This window comes from Mus musculus, chromosome 9 (assembly GCF_000001635.26).
Source record: "Mus musculus strain C57BL/6J chromosome 9, GRCm38.p6 C57BL/6J".
Classification (NCBI taxonomy): Eukaryota; Metazoa; Chordata; class Mammalia; order Rodentia; family Muridae; genus Mus; species Mus musculus.
This window is the reverse complement of record NC_000075.6, coordinates 108,359,372-108,376,568: the sequence shown is the minus strand read 5'-3', so window position 1 is coordinate 108,376,568 and position 17,197 is coordinate 108,359,372. Positions and strand designations below refer to the sequence as shown.

Genomic DNA, 17,197 nt, shown 5'->3' with positions numbered 1-17,197 from the left:
GAGCGCGCAAATGAGAACTGACAGGCACATGTCACACAGCACAGCGGTGGCCATCACAGGACAATTTGAGTGGAGCGGGTTCTCTCCCTCTATGTGGGTTGGAGAGATTAAACTCTAGCAGTTAGACTGTCAGCAAGTAGCCATACCTATTGAGCCACCTTGCTGGCTAGTGCAGGAGGGATTTTAAAAACAACTCATAAGACACGTTGTAAAGAAAGACTCAAGTTAGCAATGGTTAGCAGCTGGGCCTCGAGTGAGGCTGCTCCAAGTTCCAGGTTCACTGTGTCCTTTTCAGGTTGGAGTGACCCAGTGGCACCCTCTAACTTCTAGGTCTGTGTACTTGGTAGGATTACTCACCTACCAGGGTTGTGGTGAGCATTAAATTACAAGGATAGCATGTAACATGGCTAAAAATACTATCTGTACCAAGAAGTGAAGTTTCACACCTATACCCAGCACTCAGGAGGCAGAGGGACATGGTTCACTCTGAGTTTGAGGCCAGCCTGGTCTACATGGTAAACTACAAGACAACCCTGTCTCAAAACAATGTATCAACCAACCAAGACCAAACACTATGCCACTATTCTCATAAGACAATTCATTCTGTGTGTGGTGCATGTTCGTGTAGAGGTCAGGTCAACACTGGCATCTTTCTCAGTCAACTCTGTTTTCTTTTTTTTTTTTTTTTTTATTTTTTTTTATTTTATTATTATATGTAAGTACACTGTAGCTGTCTTCAGACACACCAGAAGAGGGAGTCAGATCTTGTTACGGATGGTTGTGAGCCACCATGTGGTTGCTGGGATTCGAACTCTGGACCTTCGGAAGAGCAGTCGGGTGCTCTTACCCACTGAGCCATCTCACCAGCCCCTCAACTCTGTTTTCTGAGTCAGTGTCTCTCACTGAAGTTGGAGCTCACCATTTCAGATAAGCTCGCTGGCCAGCAAGCCCATCTCCGCCTCCACAGCATGGGATTACAGACATGCACCACTAGGTCTACCTTTTTACACAGGTGCTGGGAATCTGAACTCAAGCCCTCGTGTGTGTGCGTGTGCGCGTGCGTGTGTGTGTTATAATATGTGTGGAGGTCAGAGGACAACTCTGTAGAGTCAGTTCTCTCCTTTTACTATGTGGATTGGAGGGACCAAACTCCTGGAACTTGCTTTGTAGACCAGGCTGGCCTTGAATACGGAGATCTCCCTGCCTTTGCCTCCCAAGTGTGGGGAGGTTAAGAGGCAGTTAAAAGCACTTCTAGCCTCAACTGGCCTCAAATTCAGAGAGATCCGATCTGCCTGGCTCTGCTGAGAGTACAAAACTGAGCAAGCCAACTGGATGCCGTTCTGAATGGGAAGTAAAAAAAGAGTATACGTAAGACATGGCTGGCTGGAAGCTGCACCTCTGTACCTAGGAGGAGGACACACACCCTATTTCCCAAAGAGTTGCCACAAAACAACACTTTGTATTGTTTCCATGGTGATAAGAAAACTGAAAAGCTGAATCTCATAGCTTTATAGAATGCCTGAGATGCCAACAGCCATTCATTCTGAGATGAGAGAGTGCCACCATGGTACCTGCTTGAGAAGCAGAAAATGGGGCAGAGAAACCCGAAATCCCGGTATACCACTGCCCTTTGATTGCCCTGGCCTTTCACACAGCTGTGACTCTTTGTTTTTCTTTTTTTCTAAGACAGGGTTTCTCTGTGTAGCCCTGTTTGTCCTGGAACTCATTCTGTAGACCAGGCTTGCCTAGAACTCAGAGATCTTCCTGCTTCTCCCTCCTGAGTGCTAGGATCAAAGGTGTGCGCAACCACCAACTGGCCAGCTGATTCTTATTGAGCAAGAAACCTCTGACAGCAGAACCACTGAATTAGTCCTCTTAGCAAACAGAATCTGTTGCCAAAGCTGTGTTAGTGCAGGGCTCTGTGGGGCCAAAGGGTCCTTGGTACTAACACATACCCAGATTCCTGAACACGCTTCTCTGGCCAGGTACTAGGACGTATATACAGAAACACCTAAGCCAGATACTAGGACATATATACACAAGCACTGGGTCAGCTACTAGGACATATATACACAAGCACCTGGGTCAGCTACTAGGATATATATACACAAGCACCTAGGTCAGGTACTAGGACATATATACACAAGCACCTAGGTCAGGTACTAGAACATATACACACAAACATCTATGTCAGAGCAAAGTCTCTACAGTGCTCTTCTGCTCATGTATCAGAAACTGCTAAGTACTTACACAAAAATGTCATCTCGAGGCGTGATGTGGCTTAAACCTTCATCCATTTGGAAAATTTTGTGGAAGCGGTGATTATATACATCAGTGACCACCATCTAAGAATCAAGAGCACAAGCAGATGACAGGATGGCTCACAGAGCTCCTGTTCACTGACTAAAACTGAGAAACAGCGGCAGAAACTCCTTGCTCAAGTGTTGCCTACCAAGAACCACCATTCGAGTGGTCCCAAGGCGACGTATGGCCAAGACGGAAAGGGAGCAGCAGGCTATTGCCAGCACGGCTGTTTGATGACATTGCCTTCAAATGGGAGGAACGATGAGAAGGGAGTGCTGAGCAGACACTGGTCATGGCCTAGAAATCCCAGTGGCTTTCCAGAGCCAGTCTCTATACCTGCACCATGATGAAAGCAAGCCCTACTCTTGTCCCTCTGACAATGGGCGGCACCACCACAGTGAGAGAAAGACTGTTTCCCTGCACTGGAAAGGACCGTGAGTAAGACCAGGAGCTATGAGGTATCCAAGACATTTGCACTGTCCAATAACAAAAATCTCCCAAAACTTTCAGAGTAAACCCAAAGGACCATAAAGTGATTTGATGGTGGGAGGGACCACTAATGACTCCTTCTTACATTTTCTGCAGCAATGCCAGACAGCTTGGAGAGTGCTTCACACAGGTCAGAAATGGCCCCCATCAATGGCACAGTCACACGGTACTGCAAAGGAGAAACAGTCAAGGTGACAGGAGACAAGAAATGACCCTAGAGGAAGACACATCCTGGAGACGTAGGATTCCTCCAGAGGCAGTGCATGGCCCAGATATGGCCAGCTGACAGAGCCAAGGCTCTGCTGTCAGCACAGCTGCAACACTCAGGCAGCCACCTCCTTCCCTCCCAAATATTGCTGTATCCTTTACCTTCTGGATTGGGTCAGCACTTCCTCTAGAGAAATGTTAAAAGCATATAAATTGCCATTTAATACTATGTATCACCCCTCTTTCCTTTTTTCCCCTTGAGACAGCTTCACTGTGTAGCTCTGGATGGCCCGAACCTCATTACAAAGACCAAGCTGGCTTCAACTTCAGATCTGTTCTACCTGCCTTTGCTTCCCTTGAGGACCAGGAGAAAAAGTGGGCACAGCCACACCCAGCAGGTATCACCTTGCCCTCTGCTACCAGCAGAATTGCATATGAAGACCCACTGACCATACCTGACTTGTTCTCCCACCTGTCTGGAAGACAAACTTAAGGAAACTCTACTGCATCCTCCCAACATTCCAGGCCCTTTAGCAGGAAAGGCAGGTTACTACAGCTACATGAATTTACACGGTGGGGAAGTGACAGAGCTAGCCTAAGGACCATCACAAGTAATGAGCTTACACAGAGGTCTCAGAGAGGCCAAGGTGCACATAGAGACTTAAGCCCAAGGGGACCTAGGGACAGTCAATGGTGTTTCCCATGCAGCAGATAGAACGTAGTCCCATCTGGGACCAGAGTCTACTCAGTGAGGGGTGCTATGAAGGTGAGGATTCGGGTACCTGGATAGGTCTGCACTGAGGGTCAGCAGGAACCAGGAAGACCTCCATAATCCGATCCTTCTTCAAAGGCAGTGGGAGAGTTAGATAGCAAAATGGGTCAAAGGTCACAGAAACTTTAGCACATTCTGGGCAAACCAAAGTCGATTTGAAAAGGCCATGGAAAGTATCCACAATCACAGAATCATTCCTCAGCCTGTGGTTTTCCCAGGCTTCCTTTGCTACCACCTACACGAAAGGAAAAGGATTAAGTAGGGAGATTCGCAACATCTGTCCTCTCCCAGTGAACAGCCGAGAGCTTTTAGTGTACCGTAGTCTCACCACGGGTTAGCTCTACACCCACAACCATCAAGAATCTATGGCAAAAAAGGGATTCTGAGAGCACCAAAGGCACACAAGTCCAACTGGGGATTGACCAATCCTTTTGTGCTTTTAATGATCTAAAGGTCCTTAGGGAAGATTTTTGTTTTGGGTTTTTGAGACAGGGTTTCTCGGTGTAGCCCGGGCTGTCCTGGAAGCTACTCTATAGACTAGGTTGGATTGGAACTCAGAAATCCACCTGGTTCTGCCTCCAAAATACTGGGATTAAGGGCATGGGCCACCACTGCCTAGCCTTAAGGGAGATTTTCTTTCCTTTTCTTTTAAAGATTTATTTATTTATTGTGTATACAGCATTCTGCCTGCATGATAGAGGAGGGCACCAGATCTTCATTATAGACGGTTGTGAGCCACCATGTGGTTGCTGGGAATTGAACTCAGATCCTCTGGAAGAGCAGGCAGTGCTCTTAACCTCTAAACCATCTCTCTAGGCCACTAGTGGAGAGTTTTTAATCCATGATATAGTTAAGCTGTTTTTTAAGATTTAAAAGCTACTTTAAAGCATTCATGTCAATTGTTTTAATGCAACAGGATCGCTAAAATAAATTCCCCTTTCAAGTACCAGAGAAATCAAGGCATCAAGTATATATGTCTTAAATTTAGTTTTAACCAGATATTTTAATAATCAAGGAAAGAAGAGGATACTTTAATACTCTGGAGGCAAAAGACTCAAAATTTCTAGGCACTCTCAGATATACAGTCAGACACCAGCCCAAAGTACTAATGAGATCCTGTCCCACTAAAAACTGGGCTAGTGGCACAGGCCTGTAACCCTGGCTACTTGGGAAGTTGAGGCAGAAAGATGCCAATTTCAAGGTCTTCCTAGGCTAGAGTCTGAGGTCAAGACCATTCTGAGCAATGTAGTAAGACTGCATTTCAAACTAAACAATGCAAGTAGGCCATAACTTCAGCCCAGTGGTATGCACTTGGCCAATAGGAAGAAGTTGGAGGTTTTATCGCCAGTACCACAACTAAACCAACCCTGGCTGAGCTGTAAAGAGCAGTGATAGTGGTAGAGCACACGGTCAGCTGGTAAGTTCTCAGTGCTCGCTCAGTCCTGGCTTGCCAATGCAATACTAAACAAACTAACTCACTTGAAGAAACCCGAGGAAGTGCTAGGAGTTTCTACAGCTGGCCTGGGATGTAGCTCAGAAGTTGCAGGCCTGTCTAGCACTCAAACGGCCCTGTGAGTTTGATCTGGAGTGCTGGCGGGAAAGGCAACTATAGTTAGCGTGCTTTCTGACTAGGCAACCGGGGCCCTTGCACTGACTCCAACCCCAGAGGTCTGTGCCCATGCTGTCAATACAAGGGACTCTCTTTGGGACAGGGTGCTGACCCCTTTAGTATCATACCGCATCTGGTCGCCCATTGGCGTCCTTGGGCTCCAGGTAAGGCTTCTTCTTTACGCGGTTCAGGTCCTCGTGCAGTCCGTCTAGAATAAAGGCTAGCAGCTCCTGGGAGTCTTGCTGTTGGTAGCCAGAAAACTGAGGGGCAAAACGTCCCACTTGCGTCTACAACAAAAGCAACTCCATTAGGAGACACAATAAAGTAGTGAAGGGGGAAAAGAAGCAAACAAAGTCAGGGCAGGGCCCACAGCAGCAGCCTTACAGTCACCTGGGCGACAGTCCCGCTAACGCCTTACAAGCGACACTGAGGCCAATGGGACACCAGAGGAATGGCTCAGGTTAGAGGTCCAAGTAAACTACAGGCCTGAAGTCAGGCCACTATCCTAACGGGGAGGGGCGCACTCTCAGCGATAGATCCAAGCAGTGATGTGAACCCCACTCCAGTGTCTTTTTGTAGTTCGCAGAGTTGAATTATAGAGCCTTAGAAGTGATCAATCCAGGAGTCATATGTGAAACAGCCCTAACATCCCTAGGTCTGAGTGTCCAGTGCTGCTGTATCCAGCCGCCCTTGGAGTGTAGTTTCCGTCAGCAGCACAGCAGCAGTGCTCAACCACAAACCCCAGGAATGAGCCCATAGTCTCTTGTGATAAGTCAAGCAGTGTTCTACATCTGTGGTGTGTAATATTTTAGCTACTAACTATGAAGTTTTTTATATTTAAATTAGTTGAAAATAAAAGAGCAGCTGGGATGGAGCTCACCTCCCCTTTCTGAGCATGCTCAAAACCTTCCTTTAAGACCCTAACGCCTAGGAGTTGTTTTTTTTTTTTTTTTTTTTTTTCCTTCTGCCTCTATGGTACCCATGGAAGCCAGAAGATAAATTTGAATTTCCTGGGACTGGCCTTACAGATGATTGTGACCACCATGTAGATGCTGGGAATCCAATCTAGATCCTCTAGAAGAACAGCCAGTTCTTGTAACTACAGAGCCATCTCTCCAATCCCTTTTCCCCTGTTCAGATTCTTGGTCACAGTAACCACCTGGCTAGCGGCTACCACCAGACAGTGCAGCTATCAACTGTGTCCATCAGTATGCCGCCCCAAAATGCCATTTGTAAGTCGTTTCCACTTGAGCAAGTCCAGGGTGCTGCCGTCCGATCTTAGTATCCTTTAGGATTTAGTGTATAAATGGTAATTGACTTGTAATTCTCACAGATTCAAGTGACCAAGAAGGTGAAAGAGTCCTCACTATTAACCGACCACTTAAGATTTTTTTTTCCGCTGAGGGAAAAAATCTAAGTAAGAATTGCCTTTCACGGGGTTGGAGAGATGGCTCAGCGGTTAAGAGCACTGACTGTTCTTCCAGAGGTCCTCAGTTCAATCCCCAGCAACCACACAGTGGCTCACAACCACCTGTAATAGGATCCGATGCCCTCTTCTGGTGTGTCTGAAGAGAGCCAATGGTGTACTCATTTACATAAAATAAGTAAATCTTAAAAAAAAAAAAAAAAGAATTGCCTTTAACTAGGTAGTGGTGCACGTGCCTTTAATCCCAGTACTAAGAAGACAGAGGCAAATGGATCTCTGAACTAGAGGCAAGGACAGCCAAGGCTATACAGAGGAAACCCTGTTATGAAAAGAATTGCCTTCCATATCACCCTCTGAGAATGCAAGTCTATCCCTGCCTTCTGAGGTCCTGACTAGAGCACAGAGACATGGGACACAGGATTCCGGATTACATCACTTTAGCAGTCAAAACCAAACGTTTAGGGGCTGTCAAGATGGTTCGGTGGGTAAGAGCACTGACTGTTCTTCAAAAGGTTCTGAGATCAAATCCCAGCAACCACATGGTGGCTCAAAACCACCTGTAATGAGATCTGTCACTCTCTTCTGGTGTTGTCTGAAGACAGCTACAGTATACTTATGTATAATAATAAATAAATCCTTAAAAAAAAAAAAAAGCTGGGCGTGGTGGCACAGGCCTTTAATCCCAGCACTTGGGAGGCAGAGGCAGGAGGTGGATTTCTGAGTTCGAGGCCAGCCTAGAACAGAGTGAGTTCCCGGATAGCCAGGGCTACACAGAGAAACCGTCTCGAAAAAACAAAAAAAAAAACAAAAAACAAAACAAAACAACCACCACCACCAAATGCTTATAGTCTAGTCTAGATCATAGGGCCCAGGTGGTAGTGCACACACTTTGATCCCAGTATTTGGGAGGCAGAAGCACATAGATCTCTTGAATTCGAGGCCAGCCTGGTCTACAAAATGAGACCAGGATAGCCAGGGATATACAGAGAAACCCTGTCTCGAAAAATAAAATAAACACACAAAACTGTAGTACTGAGTCAGGCCTGGTAGCACATGCCTTTAATCCCAGTACTCGAGAGGCAAAGGCAGCTGCATCTCTCCGAGTCTGAGAACAGCCTGGTCTATATACTGGGTTCCATGATAGCCAGTACTACATAATGAGACCCTGACTCAAACAAAACCCCCACACCACCAAAAACAAAACAAAACAAACAACCAAAATAAAAATAAATAAATAAATAAAATAAAAAGCCCCCCACCCAAAACTCCGCAGCACTAAAAGAAAGAAAAGGACGTTCTGATAACATGAACTTATTTTAAGTCTTAGATTACACCTTTTTTTTTTTTTAAACAATATGAGTGCTGAGTGTCACTGAGTGCCACAGTACAGAACATGACAGAGGTCAGAGAAAAACTTCATAGAGCCGATTATTTCATTCTACCGTAACATGGGTTCTGGGGGCTGTGCTCCGGTCATTGGGCTTGCCTTTACCCACTGAGCCATCTTGCTGGCCCCTCAGAGTCTACCCTCACCTAGGTCAAAATGCAAGCAAAGGGATGCCTTAGTACAATATGAAGCCGCTCCCTTCCAACACGCAGGCTCAGCAGATAAAGATGCTTTACCACCACCAGGCCTGACCGGCTGAGTTTGATCCTCAGGATCCACACGCTAGAGAGACCCATTCCTGCAAGTTGTCCTCTGACATCTACACTTGTGCTATGCTACATGCATGTGTGCACAACTGCATTCCAGTGTGCACACAACCTACCTTGAACATCCGTGGTGCCACGTGAGTGTCCCTTCCAGACCACATCTGCTTGATGAGCTCTGCATAGGCCTCTGCAATCTCCCCTTTCATCCCCAGAGGGTTGTCTCGGTTGATCTCGGCCTCATACTCATCTTTGAGAAAGTACTCAGTCAGTGGGGCAGTGTTGCTCAGGCACTGAAACAGAACAAAGCCAGAGCTTGCAACCCTTCCAGACAGCATGAAAACAGTTAATACAGACCAAGTCCTTTCTGTCTGATACACTTACAGACCAAGCTGGTTTCAAACTCTTGGCCACCCTCCCACCACAGCCTTCCAAGTCCTGGGATTGGAGATATATAGAAGCATACCAGAGTTCTGCATTTGGAATCCTGGACACTCTATTTGCATTTTCTCTTGACTACCATTAATCTGTATCCTTTCCTCATTAAAAACAATTATCATAAATTAACTATCATAGTTTTAAGTAAATCCTAAATCCTTCTAGCAAAGTATTAAAATTGAGAGCTTTCTTAGGAAACCCTGAACTTGCAGTTGACATTTTTAGAGACTATGACCTCCTAATTTTGGAGTTGGACTCTTAATGCCTTGCAGCCCATGTCTATCAGATGTTATTACATAGTGCTTACCCAATAAATATGTGATGAATGAATAAAGAGAGATTTCTGAGATAGATCTGCCTCTGCAGCCTAAGATCTTTGAACTTGAGATCTTCCTGACTCCCACGCCCTGAGATCACAGTCATAAACTACCATGCTAACACTGGTTTCTGTTGGGCTCTGTAGCAGTAGTGCTAGGGACTGAATCCAGCATTGAAGATGCCTAATATGCTTGACAGTGCCAAGAAAGACCTCAACCACCCCGAGCCCTTCTTGCCTTTTTATTTTAAGAGAAAGTAAGAGTCTGTGTCTCAAAAAAATATCAACCAACTAACAAAGCAATAGATGTTTTAGGACCATAAACACTGATGATGCTACTCTGAAGCAGCCAGTAGGAGATATCCTAGCAGAGACTTCTGAAGCACTAAAAGGAAGTGGGGGGAGAGGGGGCTAATACTAATTTTTCAATTAACAAACCCCAACAACAGTTTTATTCAGTTGGTGATGCTCCCCTCTACCTGCAGAGCAGAGTTCATGAAGCAAGTGTTCCCCAGGTTTCCAAGTCCACAGAGGCCAGGCTGTATATGAGGTGATGGGGGCTCCTGGCAATTATACGAAGCAGAGAAGCCAGATCCACTGAAAAACACAACCCACATCAGCAATAAAACCAAGTGCTGCACATATCCCCTCAGGACGACTTTCAGAGCTCTGCTTGGGCATTGAGATTTTGTGCCTGGTTGTCTCATAATGTACCCTACCTTCTCTGGTCCTCCAGAGCCACCCCTCCATCTTTACTTGACTTGTCAGCAGGTGTAAGTATAGTGGAGAAATGCTATTTGGATTTTCTTCTTTTAGACTTTGGCGACTAATTTTATATCATTCTAGAAGGCTATCACATGATAACAGGAAAACATATTTTAGGTACCAAGATCAAGAGCTTACATTACATGTGCCACCATCCACAAGGCCATACTACCCTTGACTGGGCCTGAGTGTTCATCTACTCTTTCCTTGCTTACTCTCTTCCATCCTGTTTATATCTCATGGCAGGTGCTCCTAACATTCATAGAGAAAGGAACACAGCTACTAAAAGGAGAAACAGGGTTCTACAGAACTGAGAACTGCCCCCTTGCAGCTGCCATCTGAACAGCCCATCCCTTTACAAATGTTGTAATCTCCCTACACCAGCTACCATGCCTTCAAGATTATCAATGGCTTAGACAGGAAAAAACACCAGACAGCAAAAGGACAAGTGAGCAGAGTCAGAAGGATGAGGCAGGAATGGGCTGGAGCGGAGGCCACATGCAGCATGCTCTTGCAGGCAGTTCTAATCCCACAGCTTTATTTTAGGCACAGATGAGCAGCCCAGGTACCCCCTGAGAAAGGACGCAGTGGAAGGAAAGCACAGTTAAAGGCCTGTTCTTACCCCCTGCTGACACCGGAGCTGTGCATCCCAGAGCTGTTAGTGCTATCACCATTTGCAATGAGAGAGGCAGACACTGAGCAATAGGGACTTGCGGATGGTTTTGAAGAGGTAGTGAAATTTCTGCTAGGTGCAGTGCTTGATCTGGAAGGGGAAGCAAAAAACAATACACTGACTGTTTTAAAAGTACAGGCCCAATTCACTGCTTTAGGTCTTGTCTCAAACATTCCTAAATGTGCTTCATGGCTCACACTTGAATCCCCAGAATCAAAAAGCTTGAGGACAATCTGGCCTATATGGAAAGAGGAAAAAGGGAAGGAAAAACATTCCCCACTCTCGGTTAAGCTGCAAAAGCGCTGTCTTCACACTACGCAGGAGCTATGAAGTAGAGCGGAGAGAACTTGTCACGTCTGTGGGCCCAGCTCTGGTCGGTCATCTAGGGTGGCGTGGGCAGCAGCAAACTTGAGAGAGATTCCCATCTGAACCTAGGTGGGCTGACCTCTGACGTCAACCTCGACTCCACAAGCCTGTGTCTGCACTTACACACACGAACACACAGTCATCCATTCATTCATCCATTCACATATATTCTATGTGTGTGTGTGTCCATCTCGTGTGATGGCTCAGCAGGTTAAGTCCTCCCCATTCTAACTCCTAGAGCTTGATAATTCTCTCCTTCAATTTTTTCTATATTGCTTATGAATCGGTGGGCACAAGTACTTTTCCTATTGATCTCCTTTCCTGACCCAACAAACTGTTCACTTTATGGCTGTATCCTCATGCACAACAATATCTGGTACTGCACCAGAGATCAGAGAATGCACCTCACTCCACTCTATGCTCACTCTTGATCAACCACACCACTCCAAGAGACTCTACCCTTCATGGAGTCTCAAGGAGGCACTGCTACGTTTTCAAAAGCTGTCTCCCTTAGTGAAAATTCTTAGGCTTCAGAGTGTGGGGTGGATAGGGAGAAGGAAAACCAAGAAGACAGAGGTCCAAAGGCCAGGCCAGCCAGCCTGCCTCTGCCTGGGTTACCACCTGTACCTCCCAGGCTACAAGCTGAGCACCTAGAGGGTTTTCTCTAGAGCAGTGGTTCTCACCATTCCTAATGGTCACACTCTGACAGGGTTTCTCTGTGTAGCCCTGGCTGTTTTGGAACTCACTCTGCAGACCAGGCTGGTTTCGAACTCAGAAATCCCTCTGCCTCTGCCTTCCAAGTGCTGGGATTAACAGTGTGCACCACCACTGCCTGGCAGTGTTCACACCCTTATCACAGTTCCTCAGTCTGGGGTGACCCCCAACCATAAAATTATTTTCATTGTACTTCGTAACTGTAATTTTGCTTGTGTTTTCCCATGGTCACAGGCGACCCCTGTGCAAGCCCTGGAGGATCCACAGGCTGGAGGCTGCTGTCTGCTTTGTGCACTCTGGTGAAGAGGGGGGCAGTCCAGCTTGCACTTGCCCACTGTTTCCTACTGTTCTGTTACAGGTGTCACTCAGTCAGGGGCTTCAGACAACCCAGCTGAGTTCTCATAAAAGCATAGATGTGAAAGTCTAAGGAGGGCTGCAGAGAGGCTCCCATGACCAAGAGCACTTGCTGCTTCTGCAGAGGACTCAGCATCCATACGATTACAACCACCTGCAACTCCAGGCCAGGGAATCCAATACCCTCTTCTAGCACCAGGCACACACATAATACACAGATATACATACAAGCAAAATGCCCATTCACATATACAAAAAAAAAAAAAAACCCAAAGGAGGTCTGAGTTCAAGTCAAGATGTCCCAGTTACAGTTCTCAGCAGTCCCTAGATCCTTGTAGAGGCGTTCGTTCCCATGTCCTGGCTGAGTCAGTAAAGCTTTTCTCACACTTGACTGCTTCGCCTCTGCTTCTGATTGCATACCTACTATGACTCTCCAGCTTCCCTCTCACCTCCAGGGAGTCTCATGATTACAATGGGTCCACCTGGAGAGTCTCTTGATTTCAACATAATTAATTTAATCACACCTGCAAAGCAGTCTAAGTTCTGTAATAAGGACAAACATTTTGTGGCAATACAGTGTTTTCTACTAAACTTTTGTTTTGTTTTGTTTTGTTTTGCATATGCATAGATGTGGGAAACGTGCATGTGTGTACACATACATGTGGAAGCTGAGGTTCATGTTAGTTGTCTTCCTTCACTGCTCTTCACCTTCTGAGGCAGATCTCTCTGAATACAGGGTGAGACCATTTCTGCTAAATGGCTGGACAGCTTGCTCTAGAGATCCCTGCCTCCAGCTCCTGTGCACTAGGATTATAGGCAGGCTATCACACTCACCCAACACAGTGAGTTCTGGGAATGTGAACTCTGGTCTTCATGCTTGCATAGCAAGCAACTGACCTGCTGAGGCATCATCCCAGCCACAGGTTTGCTTTTGTTTGTTTGTTTTGTAGATATGGTCTCCTATATATCAGGCTAGCCTAGAATTCACTAAGTACCAGAGGGTGGCCTTGAACTCCCCTCCTTCTACCTGCCACACAGGTATGCGCCACTACAGCTGGCTCTGTTTGTCATCAGGTCAGGAAACACTCATGTTATTTCCCTGCACTACATCCTAGAGAAAAGCCATCACTTTCTACTGCAAGGTGCACAATTCCACAAGCCACATGAATATCTCCTGGCATAACTGTGCTTGGAATCCAAATTTAGTAGCTGAGCTGTAATCTGTAAGAGGCCACAGAAAAGTCGAGTAGGAGCAAGCTATCACCCTTACGTCGTCCAAGACCTCACCCTAATCCTCCTTCCTTTCTCAAAGCCTCTAAACTACAAGTAGAAAAATAAAGGAGCTTAACACACACACACACACACACACACACACACACACACACAGAGCCACAATATCAGATCCCTCCCCATCTCTTGTCCTGACGGAATCCCGACAGCTATTTCGTGCATGAATGTCAAGCAGGCTGCTTAAAAACTGGGGCTTTGGAATGAGAAACCGGCTTTCCACCTACTTCAGAACAAGCCTTCCCTCTTCCCTTCCTCTGCACCTATGAGCCAGGTACATGGGGGAGAAGACTCACTTACTTTGACTGCAGGCTCTGCCGGGGCCATGTGCCATCTTCATTTTGGGGCTCAATTACTAGCACCTGAGTGAAAGGGGAAACCAGATGAGCACAATGCAACAAACCCTACTGCTGACATGCTTACTGCCAGAAGCCTTCATGACACACACCCCAGTCAGAGTTGCCTGTCTGGGCATGGGTTGGGCCCGCTTACCTGACCCTGGTACAGCCCAGCATCCTGGATAGTGTTGTCTAGCTTGCTCAACTGCTCATAGGTGTTGCTCATGTATTTGTTCCAAAGCCGTGTTTCACGTTCTGCAGGGATGTTGAAGAGCTTCCTCATCTCCTTCTCAATAGTTGCTAAGAACAGGCAAAAACATCACTCAGGATTGTCTCCAGAAATAAAGTTAAAGAAACCCTAGAATTCACTAATACCAGAGGGTGGCCTTGAACTCCCCCTCCTTCTACTGCCACACAGGCATGCGCCACTACAGCTGGCTCTGTTTGTCATCAGGTCAGGAAAAACTCATGTTAAGGCAAGCTGGGTAGTGGTGGTGCTCACCTTTAATCCCAGCACTTGGGAGGCAGAGGCAGGCAGATTTCTGAGTTCTAGGCCAACCTGGTCTACAGAGTGAGTTCCAGGACAGCCAGGGCTACACAGAGAAACCCTGACTCAAAAAAACAAACAAAAAAAAAAAGAGGAAGGGAAGAAGAAAGATGAAAAGATAAAGAAAGAAAAGTAACATAAAAGTTAGAAAACTGGAAGCTAGGTCGTGGTGGCACACAACTTTCTGTCTCAGAAAACAAACAAGAAGAGAAGCTTGTTCTATGATCATTACTGTTAGACAAACACACACACACACACACAACCTTCTGAGTTTATTTCACCAATTTTAGATGGAGTGGGCGAGGCCACAGGAGAGATCTGAGAGAGCAGGGGAGGGGTGGAGTAAGGAGAGAGAAGGGGAGTGATGTAATAAAGTTTTAAGGAAGAAAAAGTGACCTCGGAGCCAGGATACATACAGCCCAGCCCATGGTTTAGCAATGGATTTGATGATGCACAGGATCATGAGTTTGAGGTCATCTGAGCTACACAGCAAGGCTTCATCTCAAAGAAAGTGGGTGCTAGGCAGAGTGGACAGAGGATGTGGTTTAGTGTAGAGCCCTTGCTCAGCATGAGTGAAAGGTCCTGAGATTGACCCCCAGCTCCCCAAAACAACAACCAACCCAAACAGAATCAGCCATTCTCCCCTGAGATTGTTAGGGTTTCTTTTTTTTAATTAATTTTTATATGTATAAATGCGTTTTTGACTGTATGTATGTTTGTACACTAAATGTGTTTGATACCCTCAAGAGGCCAGAGGCTGTGGGTCCATGGGACTGGAGTTAAAGAGAGTGTGGTGGTTTGAATGACAATGGCCCCCATAGGTTCATGTCTTTGAATGTGTGGCTCCCAGGTAGAGGAACCGTTTGGAAGGATTAGGAAGTGTGGCCTGTTGGAGAAGGGGATCCCTGGGAGGCTTCGAAAGCCCTCACTAGGCCTTGTGCTGCTCATGCTCTCTCCTCCTCTCCGAGGTCAGTATGGAAAGCCTGCAGATCAGTATGAAAATACTGTTGCAGCACCACGCCAGTGTGTTTCCTGCCATGACGCTCGCTCAGGGACTAATCCTCTAAAACTGTAAGCAAGCCCCCAATGAAATGTTTTCTTTTATAAGTGTTGCCTTGGTCTTGGTGTCTCTTCACAGGAATTAAACAGTAACTAAGGCAATTGTAAACTGCCACGTAGATACTACAAATTCAGTCTAACTCCTCTGGAAGAATAACCAGTGCTCTTAATCACTGAACCATCTCTCCAGCCACTGTTATGTCTTCTGTGTATGGTATGTGATTTGTTAGTGCTGGTATATGCATAAGCATGTGTGTGGGTGGGTGTCATTGTGGGGACCAGAGGCCATATTTAGGTATCTTTCCATCCCTTCCCATCTTTTATTTTCTGAGACAGGATCTCTCTGTGAATCTAAAAGTTCATTGATTTACCTGGGAGTGGTGACCAATGAGCTTCAGGAATCTACCTGCTTGTCTCACGTTCCCCAGTACTAAGGTTTAAGATACATACCACACCTGGATTTCCTATATGGTAGGGATCTGAACTCAATTCCTCATGCCCGAACAGCGGGCCCTTACCTGTTAAACCATCTTCCTAGCCTTTCCTTTTTTTCCTCTTTGAAATAGGCTCTCACACTGGCCTTAAACTCTTGGCAGATCCTCATGCCTCTGCACTCCAAGTGCTGGGATTACAGGTGTTAGACACCATGCCCAATTCAAGTAGTAAAGGCTTTTATTGGTTTTGTTTGGTTTTTGTTCTGAGACCATGAGTGCGATCCCTAGGATCATATAAACCAGGCACTTAGGAGGTGGAGACAGGGAGATCAGGAATACAAGGTTATGCATGACTTTATACAGAGTTCAGGCCTGCTTGAGCTACTTTGCTGGCCATTTTGCTTGCCCAAGTACTGTTCTATAGAACACAGTTCCCAGGTCTGGTTCCTCATAAACATTCCCTCACGAAGACTTCCAAGTCAGGACTGAAGACCACAGATGAGTAACAATAGTGAAAGAAAACAACACAGGTTCCCTCTCATCAACTACAATACCCTGTATACTTTCACCAGACATGCAGAACCCTGCCAGCTGCTTACCAATGGTGTCTGCTTTGCTAAAATGGCAACTTAGCACATTGGTGGGGTCACTGTTCTCACAGAGCTTCAGCTCCAGCAAATACACTTCCACTTTGCAGTGCTTGACAAACAGGCCATGCTCCACAACCTGTAAGCAAGAGAGGCAAAGGTGAAGGAGCGGTGGTGGACATCTGGACAGTCCTGGAAGCAACATGGCTCAGCACCAGAAGGCTAAAGAGAAAGAACCCAGGAGAAAGAACCTTCTGTCAGGAATTGTTTGTTTCTGAGATAAGGTCTCACTATGTAGACTGGCTTGGAACTCACTATGTAGACTAAACTGGTCTTGAAATCAAAGAACTCTACCTCTTCTGAGTGCAAGAATTAAAGGAAATGTATCCCCTACATTTGATCTAAGAAAAACTAATTTTTATTCAATTTTACAAAGTATAGACTGAATAGCCAGGCAGTGATGGCACACACCTTTGATCCTAGCACTTGGGAGGCAGAGGCAGGTGGATTTCTGAGTTCGAGGACAGCCTGGTCTACAGAGTGAGTTCCAGGACAGCCAGGGCTACACAGAGAAACCCTGTCTCGAAAAAACCAAAAAAAAAAAAAAGTATAGACTGATTTTATCAGCATATATCCCAGAAGTTACAATTTTTCCTACTATAATGAAGAACCAAGTATATCTTCAGGGAACCACAGAGAGATCTGTGTGGATAAACCAGCCCTATAAGACATGTCTCAGAAGGTCAGCTTTGAACAGAAAACTCTTGCTTTGGCCCTTACAGAGTCTGTCAAACCACAGCAGAATGTTTACACTCTACACTGACAGCATTTGCAGACCTCTGAAGAAGGCTGTACGCCCACA

The 17,197-nt window shown here is 46.0% G+C and overlaps 1 protein-coding gene across 6 annotated transcripts in view; it reads right to left on the bottom strand.

The window, feature by feature from the left end:
• Usp4 (ubiquitin specific peptidase 4 (proto-oncogene)) overlaps positions 1-17,197 on the bottom strand; it is a 45,982-nt gene that overhangs the window by 15,977 nt on the left and 12,808 nt on the right. For 4 of the 6 annotated variants that reach the window (XM_006511696.2, XM_006511699.4, XM_006511700.3 and 1 more), the window contains exons 4-13: positions 16,348-16,474; positions 13,863-14,008; positions 13,671-13,732; positions 10,599-10,739; positions 9,691-9,808; positions 8,577-8,750; positions 5,510-5,668; positions 3,783-4,007; positions 2,879-2,962; positions 2,251-2,345 (exon numbers count right to left, since the gene is read on the bottom strand). In XM_006511696.2, coding sequence (XP_006511759.1) covers positions 2,251-2,345; positions 2,879-2,962; positions 3,783-4,007; positions 5,510-5,668; positions 8,577-8,750; positions 9,691-9,808; positions 10,599-10,739; positions 13,671-13,732; positions 13,863-14,008; positions 16,348-16,474 — 1,331 coding nt within the window. The remainder of the gene's footprint in view (positions 1-2,250; positions 2,346-2,878; positions 2,963-3,782; positions 4,008-5,509; positions 5,669-8,576; positions 8,751-9,690; positions 9,809-10,598; positions 10,740-13,670; positions 13,733-13,862; positions 14,009-16,347; positions 16,475-17,197) is intronic. The other 2 variants (XM_006511697.2, NM_001311157.1) reach the window with 1 other exon arrangement.